Raw genomic sequence first — 15,879 nt, forward strand, 5'->3', positions numbered from 1 at the left:
AAAGAAGGAGTGAAGCATTCACATTTTGATCATCCGTCTTGAGTTTCATGTGTTCTAGGCATCTAGGGTAATTCAAGCATTTGGGCTGATAGCCACTTATCAATGAGTGAATACCATGTGTGTTTTTCTGTGATTGGGTTAGCTCACTCAGGATGATATTTTCCAGTTCCAACCATTTGCCTACGAATTTCATAAAGTCATTGTTTTTGATAGCTGAGTAATATTCCATTGTGTAGATGTACCACATTTTCTGTATCCATTCCTCTGTTGAAGGGCATCTGGGTTCTTTCCAGCTTCTGGCTATTATAAATAAGGCTGTGATGAACATAGTGGAGCACGTGACTTTTTATATGTTGGGGCATTCAAAGAACCATCTTAATGTAAACCGTTATATGGTGCTTATTGATATCATTTCTTTTATTCTTTTGTAAAAGTCTCCCTTTATAGAAAGACAACCAGTGAAGACTATGGAGAATTCTATCTCAAACTGCCCAGAAAACTGTCTCCTTACAGGCTAGCTTTTACAGTGCTGGATGGTGTTACTCTATGTCTATCAATGGATTAAAGATATCAGCGGTCGGGGCTGGGGAGATGGCTCAGTGGTTAAGAGCACTGACTGCTCTTCTAGAGGTCCTGAGTTCAAATCCCAGCAACTGCATGGTGGCCCACGGCCATCTTTAATAAGATCTGATGGCCTCTTCTGGTCTGTCTGAAGACAGCTACAGTATGAATAAACAAATAAATAAATAAATATTTAAAAAAAAGATATCAGTGGTCTTACCTAACACTGGACTTTGTGTGCTATAATACCAACCTGCCAGGTAAGTTATGCTCATTGGTACAATAGTGGTATGACTGTTGAGGGGGTAGCCACCTGATTTCTGATTAATTCTGAGATAGATTCTAATGATAGATTTCTTTTTTTTTTTTTATTAACTTGAGTATTTCTTATATACATTTCGAGTGTTATTCCCTTTCCCGGTTTCCGGGCAAACATCCCCCTCCCCCCTCCCCTTCCTTATGGGTGTTCCCCTCCCAACCCTCCCCCCATTGCCGCCCTCCCCCCATAGACTAGTTCACTGGGGGTTCAGTCTTAGCAGGACCCAGGGCTTCCCCTTCCACTGGTGCTCTTACTAGGATATTCATTGCTACCTATGGGGTCAGAGTCCAGGGTCAGTCCATGTATAGTCTTTAGGTAGTGGCTTAGTCCCTGGAAGCTCTGGTTGCTTGGCATTGTTGTACTTTTGGGGTCTCGAGCCCCTTCAAGCTCTTCCAGTTCTTTCTCTGATTCCTTCAATAGGGGACCTATTCTCAGTTCAGTGGTTTGCTGCTGGCATTCGTCTCTATATTTGCTGTATTCTGGCTGTGTCTCTCAGGAGCGATCTACATCCGGCTCCTGTCGGTCTGCACTTCTTTGCTTCATCCATCTTGTCTAATTGGGTGGCTGTATATGTATGGGCCACCTGTGGGGCAGGCTCTGAATGGGTGTTCCTTCAGTCTCTGTTTTAATCTTTGCCTCTCCCTTCCCTGCCAAGGGTATTCTTTTTCCTCATTTAAAGAAGGAGTGAAGCATTCACATTTTGATCATCCGTCTTGAGTTTCGTTTGTTCTAGGGATCTAGGGTAATTCAAGCATTTGGGCTAATAGCCACTTATCAATGAGTGCATACCATGTATGTCTTTCTGTGATTGGGTTAGCTCACTCAGGATGATATTTTCCAGTTCCAACCATTTGCCTACGAATTTCATAAACTCGTTGTTTTTGATAGCTGAGTAATATTCCATTGTGTAGATGTACCACATTTTCTGTATCCAGTCCTCTGTTGAAGGGCATCTGAGTTCTTTCCAGCTTCTGGCTATTATAAATAAGGCTGCGATGAACATAGTGGAGCACGTGTCTCTTTTATATGTTGAGGCATCTTTTGGGTATATGCCCAAGAGAGGTATAGCTGGATCCTCAGGCAGTTCAATGTCCAATTTTCTGAGGAACCTCCAGACTGATTTCCAGAATGGTTTTACCAGTCTGCAATCCCACCAACAATGGAGGAGTGTTCCTCTTTCTCCACATCCTCGCCAGCATCTGCTGTCACCTGAGTTTTTGATCTTAGCCAATCGCACTGGTGTGAGGTGAAATCTCAGGGTTGTTTTGATTTGCATTTCCCTTATGACTAAAGATGTTGAACATTTCTTTAGGTGTTTCTCAGCCATTCGGCATTCCTCAGCTGTGAATTCTTTGTTTAGCTCTGAACCCCATTTTTTAATAGGGTTATTTGTTTCCCTGCGGTCTAACTTCTTGAGTTCTTTGTATATTTTGGATATAAGGCCTCTATCTGTTGTAGGATTGGTAAAGATCTTTTCCCAATCTGTTGGTTGCCGTTTTGTCCTAACCACAGTGTCCTTTGCCTTACAGAAGCTTTGCAGTTTTATGAGATCCCATTTGTCGATTCTTGATCTTAGAGCATGAGCCATTGGTGTTTTGTTCAGGAAATTTTTTCCAGTGCCCATGTGTTCCAGATGCTTCCCTAGTTTTTCTTCTATTAGTTTGAGTGTATCTGGTTTGATGTGGAGGTCCTTGATCCACTTGGACTTAAGCTTTGTACAGGGTGATAAGCATGGATCGATCTGCATTCTTCTACATGTTGCCCTCCAGTTGAACCAGCACCATTTGCTGAAAATGCTATCTTTTTTCCATTGGATGGTTTTGGCTCCTTTGTCAAAGATCAAGTGACCATAGGTGTGTGGGTTCATTTCTGGGTCTTCAATTCTATTCCATTGGTCTATCTGTCTGTCTCTGTACCAATACCATGCAGTTTTTATCACTATTGCTCTGTAATACTGCTTGAGTTCAGGGATAGTGATTCCCCCTGAAGTTCTTTTATTGTTGAGGATAGCTTTAGCTATCCTGGGTTTTTTGTTATTCCAGATGAATTTGCAAATTGTTCTGTCTAACTCTTTGAAGAATTGGATTGGTATTTTGATGGGGATTGCATTGAATCTGTAGATTGCTTTTGGTAAAATGGCCATTTTTACTATATTAATCCTGCCAATCCATGAGCATGGGAGATCTTTCCATCTTCTGAGGTCTTCTTCAATTTCTTTCCTCAGTGTCTTGAAGTTCTTATTGTACAGATCTTTTACTTGCTTGGTTAAAGTCACACCGAGGTACTTTATATTATTTGGGTCTATTATGAAGGGTGTCGTTTCCCTAATTTCTTTCTCGGCTTGTTTCTCTTTTGTATAGAGGAAGGCTACTGATTTATTTGAGTTAATTTTATACCCAGCCACTTTGCTGAAGTTGTTTATCAGCTTTAGTAGTTCTCTGGTGGAACTTTTGGGATCACTTAAATATACTATCATGTCATCTGCAAATAGTGATATTTTGACCTCTTCTTTTCCGATCTGTATCCCTGTGATCTCCTTTTGTTGCCTGATTGCTCTGGCTAGAACTTCAAGAACTATATTGAATAAGTAGGGAGAGAGTGGGCAGCCTTGTCTAGTACCTGATTTTAGTGGGATTGCTTCAAGTTTCTCTCCATTTAGTTTAATGTTAGCAACTGGTTTGCTGTATATGGCTTTTACTATGTTTAGGTATGGGCCTTGAATTCCTATTCTTTCCAGGACTTTTATCATGAAGGGGTGTTGAATTTTGTCAAATGCTTTCTCAGCATCTAATGAAATGATCATGTGGTTCTGTTCTTTCAGTTTGTTTATATGATGGATCACATTGATGGTTTTCCGTATATTAAACCATCCCTGCATGCCTGGGATGAAGCCTACTTGATCATGGTGGATGATTGTTTTGATGTGCTCTTGAATTCGGTTTGCCAGAATTTTATTGAGTATTTTTGCGTCGATATTCATAAGGGAAATTGGTCTGAAGTTCTCTTTCTTTGTTGTGTCTTTGTGTGGTTTAGGTATAAGAGTAATTGTGGCTTCGTAGAAGGAATTCGGTAGGGCTCCATCTGTTTCAATTTTGTGGAATAGTTTGGATAATATTGGTATGAGGTCTTCTATGAAGGTTTGATAGAATTCTGCACTAAACCCGTCTGGACCTGGGCTCTTTTTGGTTGGGAGACCTTTAATGACTGCTTCTATTTCCTTAGGAGTTATGGGGTTGTTTAACTGGTTTATCTGTTCCTGATTTAACCTCGATACCTGGTATCTGTCTAGGAAATTGTCCATTTCCTGAAGATTTTCAAATTTTGTTGAATATAGGTTTTTATAGTAAGATCTGATGATTTTTTGAATTTCCTCCGAATCTGTAGTTATGTCTCCCTTTTCATTTCTGATTTTGTTAATTTGGACACACTCTCTGTGTCCTCTCGTTAGTCTGGCTAAGGGTTTATCTATCTTGTTGATTTTCTCAAAGAACCAACTTTTGGTTCTGTTGATTCTTTCTATGGTCCTTTTTGTTTCTACTTGGTTGATTTCAGCTCTGAGTTTGATTATTTCCTGCCTTCTACTCCTCCTGGGTGTATTTGCTTCTTTTTGTTCTAGAGCTTTTAGGTGTGCTGTCAAGCTGCTGACATATGCTCTTTCCTGTTTCTTTCTGCAGGCACTCAGCGCTATGAGTTTTCCTCTTAGCACAGCTTTCATTGTGTCCCATAAGTTTGAGTATGTTGTATCTTCATTTTCATTAAATTCTAAAAAGTTTTTAATTTCTTTCTTTATTTCTTCCTTGACCAGGTTATCATTGAGTAGAGCATTGTTCAATTTCCACGTATATGTGGGCATTCTTCCCTTATTGTTATTGAAGACCAGTTTTAGGCCGTGGTGGTCCGATAGCACGCATGGGATTATTTCTATCTTTCTGTACCTGTTGAGGCCCGTTTTTTGACCAATTATATGGTCAATTTTGGAGAAAGTACCATGAGGAGCTGAGAAGAAGGTATATCCTTTTGCTTTAGGATAGAATGTTCTATAAATATCCGTTAAGTCCATTTGGCTCATGACTTCTCTTAGTCTGTCTACATCACTGTTTAATTTCTGTTTCCATGATCTGTCCATTGATGAGAGTGGGGTGTTGAAATCTCCCACTATTATTGTGTGAGGTGCAATGTGTGTTTTGAGCTTTAGTATGGTTTCTTTTACGTATGTAGGTGCCCTTGTATTTGGGGCATAGATATTTAGGATTGAGAGTTCATCTTGGTGGATTTTTCCTTTGATGAATATGAAGTGTCCTTCCTTATCTTTTTTGATGACTTTTAGTTGGAAATTGATTTTATTTGATATTAGAATGGCTACTCCAGCTTGCTTCTTCTGACCATTTGCTTGGAAAGTTGTTTTCCAGCCTTTCACTCTGAGGTAGTGTCTGTCTTTGTCTCTGAGGTGTGTTTCCTGTAGGCAGCAGAATGCAGGGTCCTCGTTGCGTATCCAGTTTGTTAATCTATGTCTTTTTATTGGGGAGTTGAGGCCATTGATATTGAGAGATATTAAGGAATAGTGATTATTGTTTCCCTTTATATTCATATTTGGATGTGAGGTTATGTTTGTGTGCTTTCATTCTCTTTGTTTTGTTGCCAAGACGATTAGTTTCTTGCTTCTTCTAGGGTATAGCTTGCCTCCTTATGTTGGGCTTTACCATTTATTATCCTTTGTAGTGCTGGATTTGTAGAAAGATATTGTGTAAATTTGGTTTTGTCATGGAATATCTTGGTTTCTCCATCAATGTTAATTGAGAGTTTTGCTGGATACAGTAACCTGGGCTGGCATTTGTGTTCTCTTAGGGTCTGTATAACATCAGTCCAGGATCTTCTGGCCTTCATAGTTTCTGGCGAGAAGTCTGGTGTGATTCTGATAGGTCTCCCTTTATATGTTACTTGACCTTTTTCCCTTACTGCTTTTAATATTCTTTCTGTATTTTGTGCGTTTGGTGTTTTGACAATTATGTGACGGGAGGTGTTTCTTTTCTGGTCCAATCTGTTTGGAGTTCTGTAGGCTTCTTGTATGTCTATGGGTATCTCTTTTTTTAGGTTAGGGAAGTTTTCTTCTATGATTTTGTTGAAGATATTTACTGGTCCTTTGAGCTGGTAGTCTTCACTCTCTTCTATACCTATTATCCTTAGGTTTGATCTTCTCATTGAGTCCTGGATTTCCTGTATGTTTTGGACCAGTAGCTTTTTCCGCTTTACATTATCTTTGACAGTTGAGTCAATGATTTCTATGGAATCTTCTGCTCCTGAGATTCTCTCTTCCATCTCTTGTATTCTGTTGGTGAAGCTTGTATCTACAGCTCCTTGTCTCTTCTTTTGGTTTTCTATATCCAGGGTTGTTTCCATGTGTTCTTTCTTGATTGCTTCTATTTCCATTTTTAATTCCTTCAACTGTTTGATTGTGTTTTCCTGGAATTCTTTCAGGGATTTTTGCGATTCCTCTCTGTAGGCTTTTACTTGTTTATTAATGTTTTCCTGTGCTTCCCTAAGTGTGTTCATGTCTTTCTTGAAGTCCTCCAGCATCATGATCAAATATGATTTTGAAACTAGATCTTGCTTTTCTGGTGTGTTTGGATATTCCATGTTTGTTTTGGTGGGAGAATTGGGCTCCGATGATGGCATGTAGTCTTGGTTTCTGTTGCTTGGATTCCTGCGCTTGCCTCTCGCCATCAGATTATCTCTAGTGTTACTTTGTTCTGCTATTTCTGACAGTGGCTAGACTGTCCTATAAGCCTGTGTGTCAGGAGTGCTGTAGACCTGTTTTCCTCTCTTTCAGTCAGTTATGGGGACAGAGTGTTCTGCTTTCGGGTGTGTAGTTTCTCCTCTCTACAGGTCTTCAGCTGTTCCTGTGGGCCTGTGTCTTGAGTTCACCAGGCAGCTTTCTTGCAGCAGAAAATTTGGTCTTACCTGTGGTCCCGAGGCTCAGGTTCGCTCGTGGGGTGCTGCCCAGGGGCTCTCTGCAGCGGCAGCAACCAAGAAGACCTGTGCCGCCCCTTCCGGGAGCTTCAGTGCACCAGGGTTCCAGATGGTCTGTGGCTTTTTCCTCTGGCGTCCGAGATGTGTGTGCAGGGAGCAGTCTCTTCTGGTTTCCCAGGCTTGTCTGCCTCTCTGAAGGTTTAGCTCTCCCTCCCACGGGATTTGGGTGCAGAGAACTGTTTATCCGGTCAGTTTCCTTCAGGGTCCGGTGGTGTCTCTGGCAGGTGTCCTGCTGCTCCTGGGCCCTCCCCCACGGGAGCCCAGAGGCCTTATACAGTTTCCTCTTGGGCCAGGGATGTGGGCAGGGGTGAGCAGTGTTGGTGGTCTCTTCCGCTCTGCAGCCTCAGGAGTGCCCACCTGACCAGGCGGTTGGGTCTCTCTCTCACCGGGTCTGGGAGCAGAGAGCTGCTCCTAATGATAGATTTCATGTCTGGTATTGTAAACCTCATCTGAAGCTCACAGCTGGGGATATCATTGACCGTAGAGAAGAATCTATTGGTGTTTTCTTTTATTAAATAGTTACGTTGGCAAGTTGCCCTTTAAGTATTTATGTTTATACACATAGATTAGTGCTGATTGCAACCTTGGTTAGAGAAGCTTTTTGTAGTCAGTAGTTGTTAATGCAGAGACTCAAACGTGGTAAAAATGTCGAGAATAAATGACTCTGAGTTCTCAGCCATTGATGGGTTGCCTCTATCAATTTCTTCCTACTTAGGGCACATAGGAGACATCTTGAAAAAGAGGACAGAAAGAATGTAGGAGTTAGAGGATAAGGAGAGATGAGAACTGTTGCCTTCTAGATGTGACATGGATGTTGTGTTTACCAACTAATAGCTTCTGTGGTTGCCAGTAGATCAAGCCAGTCAGAACTCCAAAACTTGGAGTAGGGATCCCAAGGCTTTACCCCTATCTGAGGAGGATGCTGAGAGAATGAGAGTCACTTTCCTTTGGGGATGTGACCTCTGGCAGGTTGTACACACCTATATACATATGGTCAGCACTAATTGGATTCAGGATAAACAACAACAAACAAACAAACAAACTAACAACATGAATTTGGGAGGGAGAGGGATTGAGAAGAGTGTCCCAGGAGGAGTCAGAGAGAGCAGGTATGATGCAAATATATTGTATATGTGTGTGAAAGTTCTGAATCATAAACAAAAATATCACAAGACTAAAGAAAAGACAACCAAATGAAAACATTCATTATTTTTATGCTGTAAAAGCCCAACATTATTGTATGGTTCTTTGTAAGCAGAAGTTGAAACACTTGCTGAAGCTTTAGTTACATGGAAAAGTTATGGCTCCAGGGTCAACATTTTTTTAAAAGGAGCTTTAATCAGCAACTGTATTGTAAGGCCACTTGGAGAAGGGGTGTTTAGAGAACAAGTTTTGCTGGGCAAAGTTATCTGAATTCAACAGATAAGAACACTTGCTTGACTTCTAGTCTGGTGGAGGTGGGGGTGATACAGAAATGTAATAGGCAATAGTACTTTGGGAAACAGTTGGGTAGTTTCTTTAGAAAAAGATAAGCATCCATGTATAAGAGGAACAAGGAATATGTATGTATCAAGGCTTATTGGTACAGTATTCATAGCAGCTTTATTTGAAGGGTTCAGGATTCAAAACAATGAATTCCCTTAGTAGACACCCAGTTGATTTTTTCCTTACAGACAACTTATATTCTGTAACACTGATAAATGATATTACTGATTTATTCTAGATCTTTTGGATGGATCTAGACTTCTTTGGATGTTGTAGGGTGTCTTATGTTTCTGATGTCTGCGGATGAAGCACATAGTCTGACTCTCTAATCTCAAAGCTCTTTGTGTCTTTTCCCCTCTTGACTCACTACTTTATATAACAACTCTGATGTCCTGTTGAATGAATTTGTTGGCATAGTACACATTTACACTGTTACTGACTGTTTCAGTTTGCTTTCTGTTGCTGTGATAAACACCATGACCAAAAGCAATTTAGGGAAAGAAAGGGTTTATATCATCTTACAGTCCATTATAGAGGAAACTAGAGATAGGAACTCGAAGCAGAAACATTGAGGCAGGAACCATGGAGGAACACTGCTTACTGCCTTGCTCCCTCTGGCTTGCTCAGCTAGCTTTCTTTCTTTTCTTTTCTTTTTTTTTACATCTTTATTAAATTGGGTATTTCTTATTTACATTCCAGATATTATTCCCTTTCCCAGTTTCCAGGCCAACATCCCCCTAACCTCTCCCCTTTCCCTTCTATATGAGTGTTCCCCTTCCCACCCTCCCCCCCATTACTGCCCTCCTCTCAAGAATCCCGTTTACTGGGGGTCCAGCCTTGGCAGGACCAAGGGCTTCCCCTTCCACTGGTGCTCTTACTAGGATATTCATTGCTACCTATGAGGTCAGAGTCCAGGGTCAGTCCATGTATAGTCTTTGGGTAGTGGCTTAGTCCCTGGAAGCTCTGGTTGCTTGGCATTGTTGTACTTTTGGGGTCTCGAGCCCCTTCAAGCTCTTCCAGTTCTTTCTCTGATTCCTTCAACAGGGGCCCCGTTCTCAGTTCAGTGGTTTGCTGCTGGCATTCGCTTATGTAATTGCCAGATTCTGGCTGTGTCTCTCAGGAGAGATCTACATCTGGTTCCTGTCAGCCTGCACTTCTTTGCTTCATCCATCTTATCTAGTTTGGTGGCTGTATATGTATGGGCCACATGTGGGGCAGGCTCTGAATGGGCATTCCTTCAGCCTCTGTTCTAAACTTTGCTCCCTATCCCCTCCCAAGAGTATTCCTGTTCCCCTTTTAAAGAAGGAGTGAAGCATCTGCATTTTGGTCATCCTTCTTGAGTTTCTTGTGATCTGTGCATCTAGGGTAATTCGAGCATTTGGGCTGATATCCAGTTATCAATGAGTGCTACCATGTGTGCTTTTCTGTAATTGGGTTACCTCACTCAGGTTGATATTTCCCAGTTCCATCCATTTGCCTATGAATTTCATAAAGTCATTGCTTTTGATAGCTGAGTAATATTCCATTGTGTAGATGTACCACATTTTCTGTATCCATTCCTCTGTTGAAGGGCATCTGGGTTCTTTCCAGCTTCTGGCTATTATAAATAAGGCTGCTATGAACATAGTGGAGCATGTGTCTTTGTTATATGTTGGGGCATCTTTTGGGTATATGCCCAAGAGAGGTATAGCTGGGTCCTCAGGTAGTGCAATGTCCAATTTTCTGAGGAACCTCCAGACTGATTTCCAGAATGGCTGTACCAGTGTGCAATCCCACGAACAATGGAGGAGTGTTCCTCTTTCTCCACATCCTCGACAGCATTTGCTGTTGCCGGAGTTTTTGATCTTAGCCATTCTGACTGGTGTGAGGTGGAAACTCAGGATTGTTTTGATTTGCATTTCCCTTATGACTAAAGATGTTGAACATTTCTTTAGGTGCTTCTTAGTCATTCGACATTCCTCAGCTGTCAGCTAGTTTTCTTATACAGCTCAGATATACTTGCCTAGGCATGACGCCACCCACAGTAGGCTAGATCCTTTTACATCAATTAGTAATCAAGACAATACACCACAGATGTGGGGATCTGAATTCAGGTCCTTCAGCTTGAACAGAAAGTGAGCCATATCTCTGGTCCTTGTTTCTTACAGTTTGAAGTTTAGGGTTTATAAAGTCTTAAGAAATTGTGGTCTTCCTTTCTCACTGCAGCCAGACAAGGTAGCCCTACTTGGCAGTGATCTTTATTCTAAGAATTATAGCAAATTATTGTTATTAAAGAAGAAATAGTGGTTTTTATCATCATGAAACTTGTTTGAATATTTATATATGGCAATACTGTTTCTGTATTTTCATTGTCTGAGATGACACAATTACATTATCTTTCTTTAGGCAATGTTAGGCTTCTCATACTTTAAATTCTCCCTGCCCAGTGGCTTCTGGGAAAATATCTAATGACTCAGAGTTTATGCTAATTCCTCACTGACTTTTCTTAAAAATTATTATTTATTCTTTAAAAATTTCATTCTTTCACTGACAAAACTTTCTAGAGCTGCTCTAAGTCTTGTGACTTACCATATGATTTGAAGGCCTCTTCTGTAGTATTATTGAAAAACTTCCTGATAGGCTAAACTGGAAACAAAGACCACAATTGTTATTGCCCAGTCATTATGTCTATACATAAATTTAAGATAATTTTAGAATGCTATAACATGAGGGATATTATAGGGATATTATCTTAGTACCTTAGTGAGACTACAGAGAAAACAACCCAAGAAGTAATTCAAGATTTATATTTATGAAGTTAAGAGCTATAAAGTTTCTAGACACTAATGTTACAATTGTAGTAGGAACGGAATTCAGGGGAACCTTGAAATGACTTTAGCATCTCACTTGCATAACTGATTTGCATCAAACAGATTGTCTTCCATAAATGCTTCTGGGGTTTCTTATCATGGCTGAAAATGTATCAAATAGCCCCTTTACATTGTAGACTCTTATTATGAAACAATATTATGGGTGGAAAAAATATAGAATCAAATGTCCCTTTAAAAATGTAGACTGTAAAAAATGGCCATTCTACCAAAAGTGATCTACAGATTCAATGCAATCCCCATCAAAATACCAATCCAATTCTTCAAAGAGTTAGACAGAACAATTTGCAAATTCATCTGGAATAACAAAAAACCCAGGATAGCTAAAACTATCCTCAACAATAAAAGGACTTCAGGGGGAATCACTATCCCTGAACTCAAGTAGTATTACAGAGCAATAGTGATAAAAACTGCATGGTATTGGTACAGAGACAGACAGATAGACCAATGCAACAGAATTGAAGACCCAGAAATGAACCCACACACCTATGGGCACTTGATTTTTGACAAAGGAGCCAAAACCATCAAATGGAAAAAAGATAGCATTTTCAGCAAATGGTGCTGGTTAACTGGAGGTCAACATGTAGAAGAATGCAGATCGATCCATGCTTATCACCCTGTACAAAGCTTAAGTCCAAGTGGATCAAGGACCTCCACATCAAACCAGATACACTCAAACTAATAGAAGAAAAACTAGGGAAGCATCTGGAACACATGGGCACTGGAAAAAATTTCCTGAACAAAACCCCAATGGCTTATGCTCTAAGATCAAGAATCGACAAATGGGATCTCATAAAACTGCAAAGCTTCTGTAAGGCAAAGGACACTGTGGTTAGGACAAAATGGCAACCAACAGATTGGGAAAAGATCTTTACCAATCCTACAACAGATAGAGGTCTTTTATCCAAAATATACAAAGAACTCAAGAAGTTAGACCACAGGGAGACAAATAACCCTATTAAAAAATGGGGTTCAGAGCTAAACAAAGAATTCACAGCTGAGGAATGCCGAATGGCTGAGAAACACCTAAAGAAATGTTCAACATCTTTAGTCATAAGGGAAATGCAAATCAAAACAACCCTGAGATTTCACCTCACACCAGTGAGAATGGCTAAGATCAAAGACTCAGGCAACAGCAGATGCTGGCGAGGATGTGGAGAAAGAGGAACACTCCTCCATTGTTGGTGGGATTGCAGACTGGTAAAACCATTCTGGAAATCAGTCTGGAGGTTCCTCAGAAAATTGGACATTGAACTGCCTGAGGATCCAGCTATACCTCTCTTGGGCATATACCCAAAAGATACCCCAACATATAAAAAAGACACGTGCTCCACTATGTTCATCGCAGCCTTATTTATAATAGCCAGAAGCTGGAAAGAACCCAGATGCCCTTCAACAGAGGACTGGATACAGAAAATGTGGTACATCTACACAATGGAATATTACTCAGCTATCAAAAACAATGACTTTATGAAATTCGTAGGCAAATGGTTGGAACTGGAAAATATCATCCTGAGTGAGCTAACCCAATCACAGAAAGACATACATGGTATGCACTCATTGATAAGTGGCTATTAGCCCAAATGCTTGAATTACCCTAGATGCCTAGAACAAATGAAACTCAAGACGGATGATCAAAATGTGAATGCTTCACTCCTTCTTTAAAAGGGGAACAAGAATACCCTTGGCAGGGAAGAGAGAGGCAAAGATTAAAACAGAGACTGAAGGAACACCCATTCAGAGCCTGCCCCACATGTGGCCCATACATATACAGCCATCCAATTAGACAAGATGGATGAAGCAAAGAAGTGCAGGCCGACAGGAGCCGGATGTAGATCGCTCCTGAGAGACACAGCCAGAATACAGCAAATACAGAGGCGAATGCCAGCAGCAAACCACTGAACTGAGAATAGGACCCCCGTTGAAGGAATCAGAGAAAGAACTGGAAGAGCTGGAAGGGGCTCGAGACCCCATATGTACAACAATGCCAAGCAACCAGAGCTTCCAGGGACTAAGCCACTACCTAAAGACTATACATGGACTGACCCTGGACTCTGACCTCATAGGTAGCAGTGAATATCCTAGTAAGAGCACCAGTGGAAGGGGAAGCCCTGGGTCCTGCTAAGACTGAACCCCCAGTGAACTAGATTGTTGGGGGGAGGGCGGCAATGGGGGGAGGATGGGGAGGGGAACACCCATAAAGGAGGGGATGGGGAGGGATTAGGGGGATGTTTGCCCGGAAACCGGGAAAGGGAATAACACTCGAAATGTAAATAAGAAATACTCAAGTTAATAAAAAAAAAATTAGATCTAACAAAAAAAAAGTGTAGACTGTAGGAAGGGGAAGCCCTTGGTCCTGCCAAGACTGAACCTCCAGTGAACGGGATTGTTGGGGGGAGGGTGGTAATGGGGGAGGATGGGGAGGGGACCACCTGTATAGAGGGGAAGGGGAGGGGTTAGGGGGATGTTGGCCTGGAAACCGGGAAAGGGAATAACAATTGTAATGCAAATAAGAAATACCCAAGTTAATAAAGATGGAGACCAAAAAAACAAAACAAAACAAAACAAAACAAAACAAAACAAAACAAAACAAAACAAAAAAACCAATGTAGACTGTAGGTGCTCTATTTTTTCATGTCCTCAGATCCTGGGTCCACAGACAAGATTTACAAAGGTTGGCTAAAAAGTCGATTAAGTGATACTTGAACAGGACCTGAGTGAAAAGCTACCAGAGGACACAAGGAATCCTGCAGGAGGAGGTAAGCAGGGATTAACATGGGGCTAAAAATAGGGAAATCAACATCATATAGGGTAGATACATCATTTTTTAACATCTTTTTTTTTAAAGAAAAAAGAATGCTACAATGTTTCAAGCCAAGCTACAAGAATGTTGGGATTTAATAACAACATAGTCCTTGGTTTTCTGAAAAGGGAACTTTAGATCTCAGAGTATGGGGTCAAATTAAAGAGAAAATATAGTGAAAGTCTATAGACAAGGAGAGAGTATTCCAATGTAATTCTGGGTTATTTGGTTATTGGTCTGTATTGTACAAACAGTAAATGGTGATGAGCTAAAGGATTTAGAAAAAGACTATGGTGTTATTTACACGGGTATGAGCTAGATAATGAGCCACAAGACTTTTTTTTTTTTATTTTACAAGCTAAAAAGGTTCCAGTACAAGGCCAGAAGGGACCAAAAAGAATAAAATTGAAATAAAAATGTAAGCTCTCATTGAGGATCAGTGCTTCTGGCTGTCTGCTGCCTCACCTGAAATATTTCATCCTCTTATACCTGAGGACTGTAATGATGATTGGAACAAATGAGGGAAGGGAGATGTGCTGCCATTCCCAAGAGGAGTTCCTTTGTTTCTGGGGCTGAGGACACTTGGTGTAAGTTACCAATTCTGGAAAAAATACAGGAACTTTCTAAAACTTAACAAGATTCTGATAAGCCGTATCAAGAATTTTTTCTCTCATCTTTTACAGGTGGTTAGTTGTCCTACAATTGATGCAAAGGCAGAAATTCTTATTGCTAATCAACTGACATGTGAGAACGCTAAGGCTGCATGCCAGACTGCCTTCCATCCCGTTCAAAAGAAAGGAGATGTTGGTGATTACATCTGCCTCCGTGCTGATATTGGGCCTTTGCATGCTCAAGTAAACAGCACAGCATGTCAAAGTTTACTCTGCTGCTTTAAAAAAGAGCTAAAGAATAGTTTAAGAGTATTGGTATTAGGTCTTCTCTGAAGGTCTGATAGAATTCTGTACTAAAACCATTTGGTCCTGGGAATTTTTGGTTGGGAGACTTTTAATGACTGCTTCTATTTCTTTAGGGGTTATGGGACTGTATAGTTTATCTGATCCTGATTTAACTTTGGTACCTGATATCTGTTTAGAAAATTGTCCATTTCATCCAGATTTTCCAGTTTTGTTGAGTATAGGCTTTTGTAGTACGATCTGATGAGTTTTTGAATTTCCTCGGTTTTTGTTGTTATGTCTTCCTTTTCATTTCTAATTTTGGAAATTTGGGTACTATCTCTGTACCCTATGATTAGTCTGGCTAAGGGTTTATCTATCTTATTGATTTTCTCAAAGAACCAGCTCCTGGTTTTGTTGATTCTTTGTATAGTTCTTTTGTTTCTCCGTGGTTGATTTCAGCCCTGAGTTTGATTATTTCCTGCCATCTACACCTCTTGGGTGTGTTTGCTTCTTTTTGTCCTAGAGCCTTCGGATGCTCTTCTGCTAAGCTATAGTGTATGCTCTCTCCAGCTACTTTTTGGAGGCACTCAGAGCTATGAGTTTTCCTCTTAGCACTGTTTTCATTGTGCCTCGTAAGTTTGGGCATGCTGTGCCTTTAGTTTTATTAAATTCTAAAAGTCTTTAATTTCTTTCTTTACCAAGTTATCATTGAGTAGAGTATTATTCAGCTTCTAAGTGTATGTGGGTTTTCTGTTTTTGTTGTTATTGAAGACCAGCCTTCATCCATGGTGATCTGATAGGACGCATGGGATTATTTCAATCTTCTTGTATCTTTTGAGGCCTGTTTCGTGACCAATTATATGGTCAGTTTTGGAGAAGGTACCATGAGGTGCTGAGAAGAAGATATATTCTTTTGTTTTA

At 40.5% G+C, this 15,879-nt stretch overlaps 1 protein-coding gene across 5 annotated transcripts in view; it reads right to left on the reverse strand.

Moving 5' to 3' along the window:
• The window catches only part of Ms4a19 (membrane-spanning 4-domains, subfamily A, member 19), a 32,428-nt gene that overhangs the window by 6,824 nt on the left and 9,725 nt on the right, over positions 1-15,879 (reverse strand). For 4 of the 5 annotated variants that reach the window (XM_006231098.5, XM_063280124.1, XM_008760269.4 and 1 more), the window contains exon 4: positions 10,961-11,017. The exons of the other annotated variant lie outside the window; for it this stretch is intronic. In XM_006231098.5, the coding sequence (XP_006231160.1) occupies positions 10,961-11,017 (57 nt within the window). The remainder of the gene's footprint in view (positions 1-10,960; positions 11,018-15,879) is intronic. 5 annotated transcript variants of the gene reach the window in all.

This window comes from Rattus norvegicus, chromosome 1 (assembly GCF_036323735.1).
Source record: "Rattus norvegicus strain BN/NHsdMcwi chromosome 1, GRCr8, whole genome shotgun sequence".
NCBI classification, from domain to species: Eukaryota; Metazoa; Chordata; class Mammalia; order Rodentia; family Muridae; genus Rattus; species Rattus norvegicus.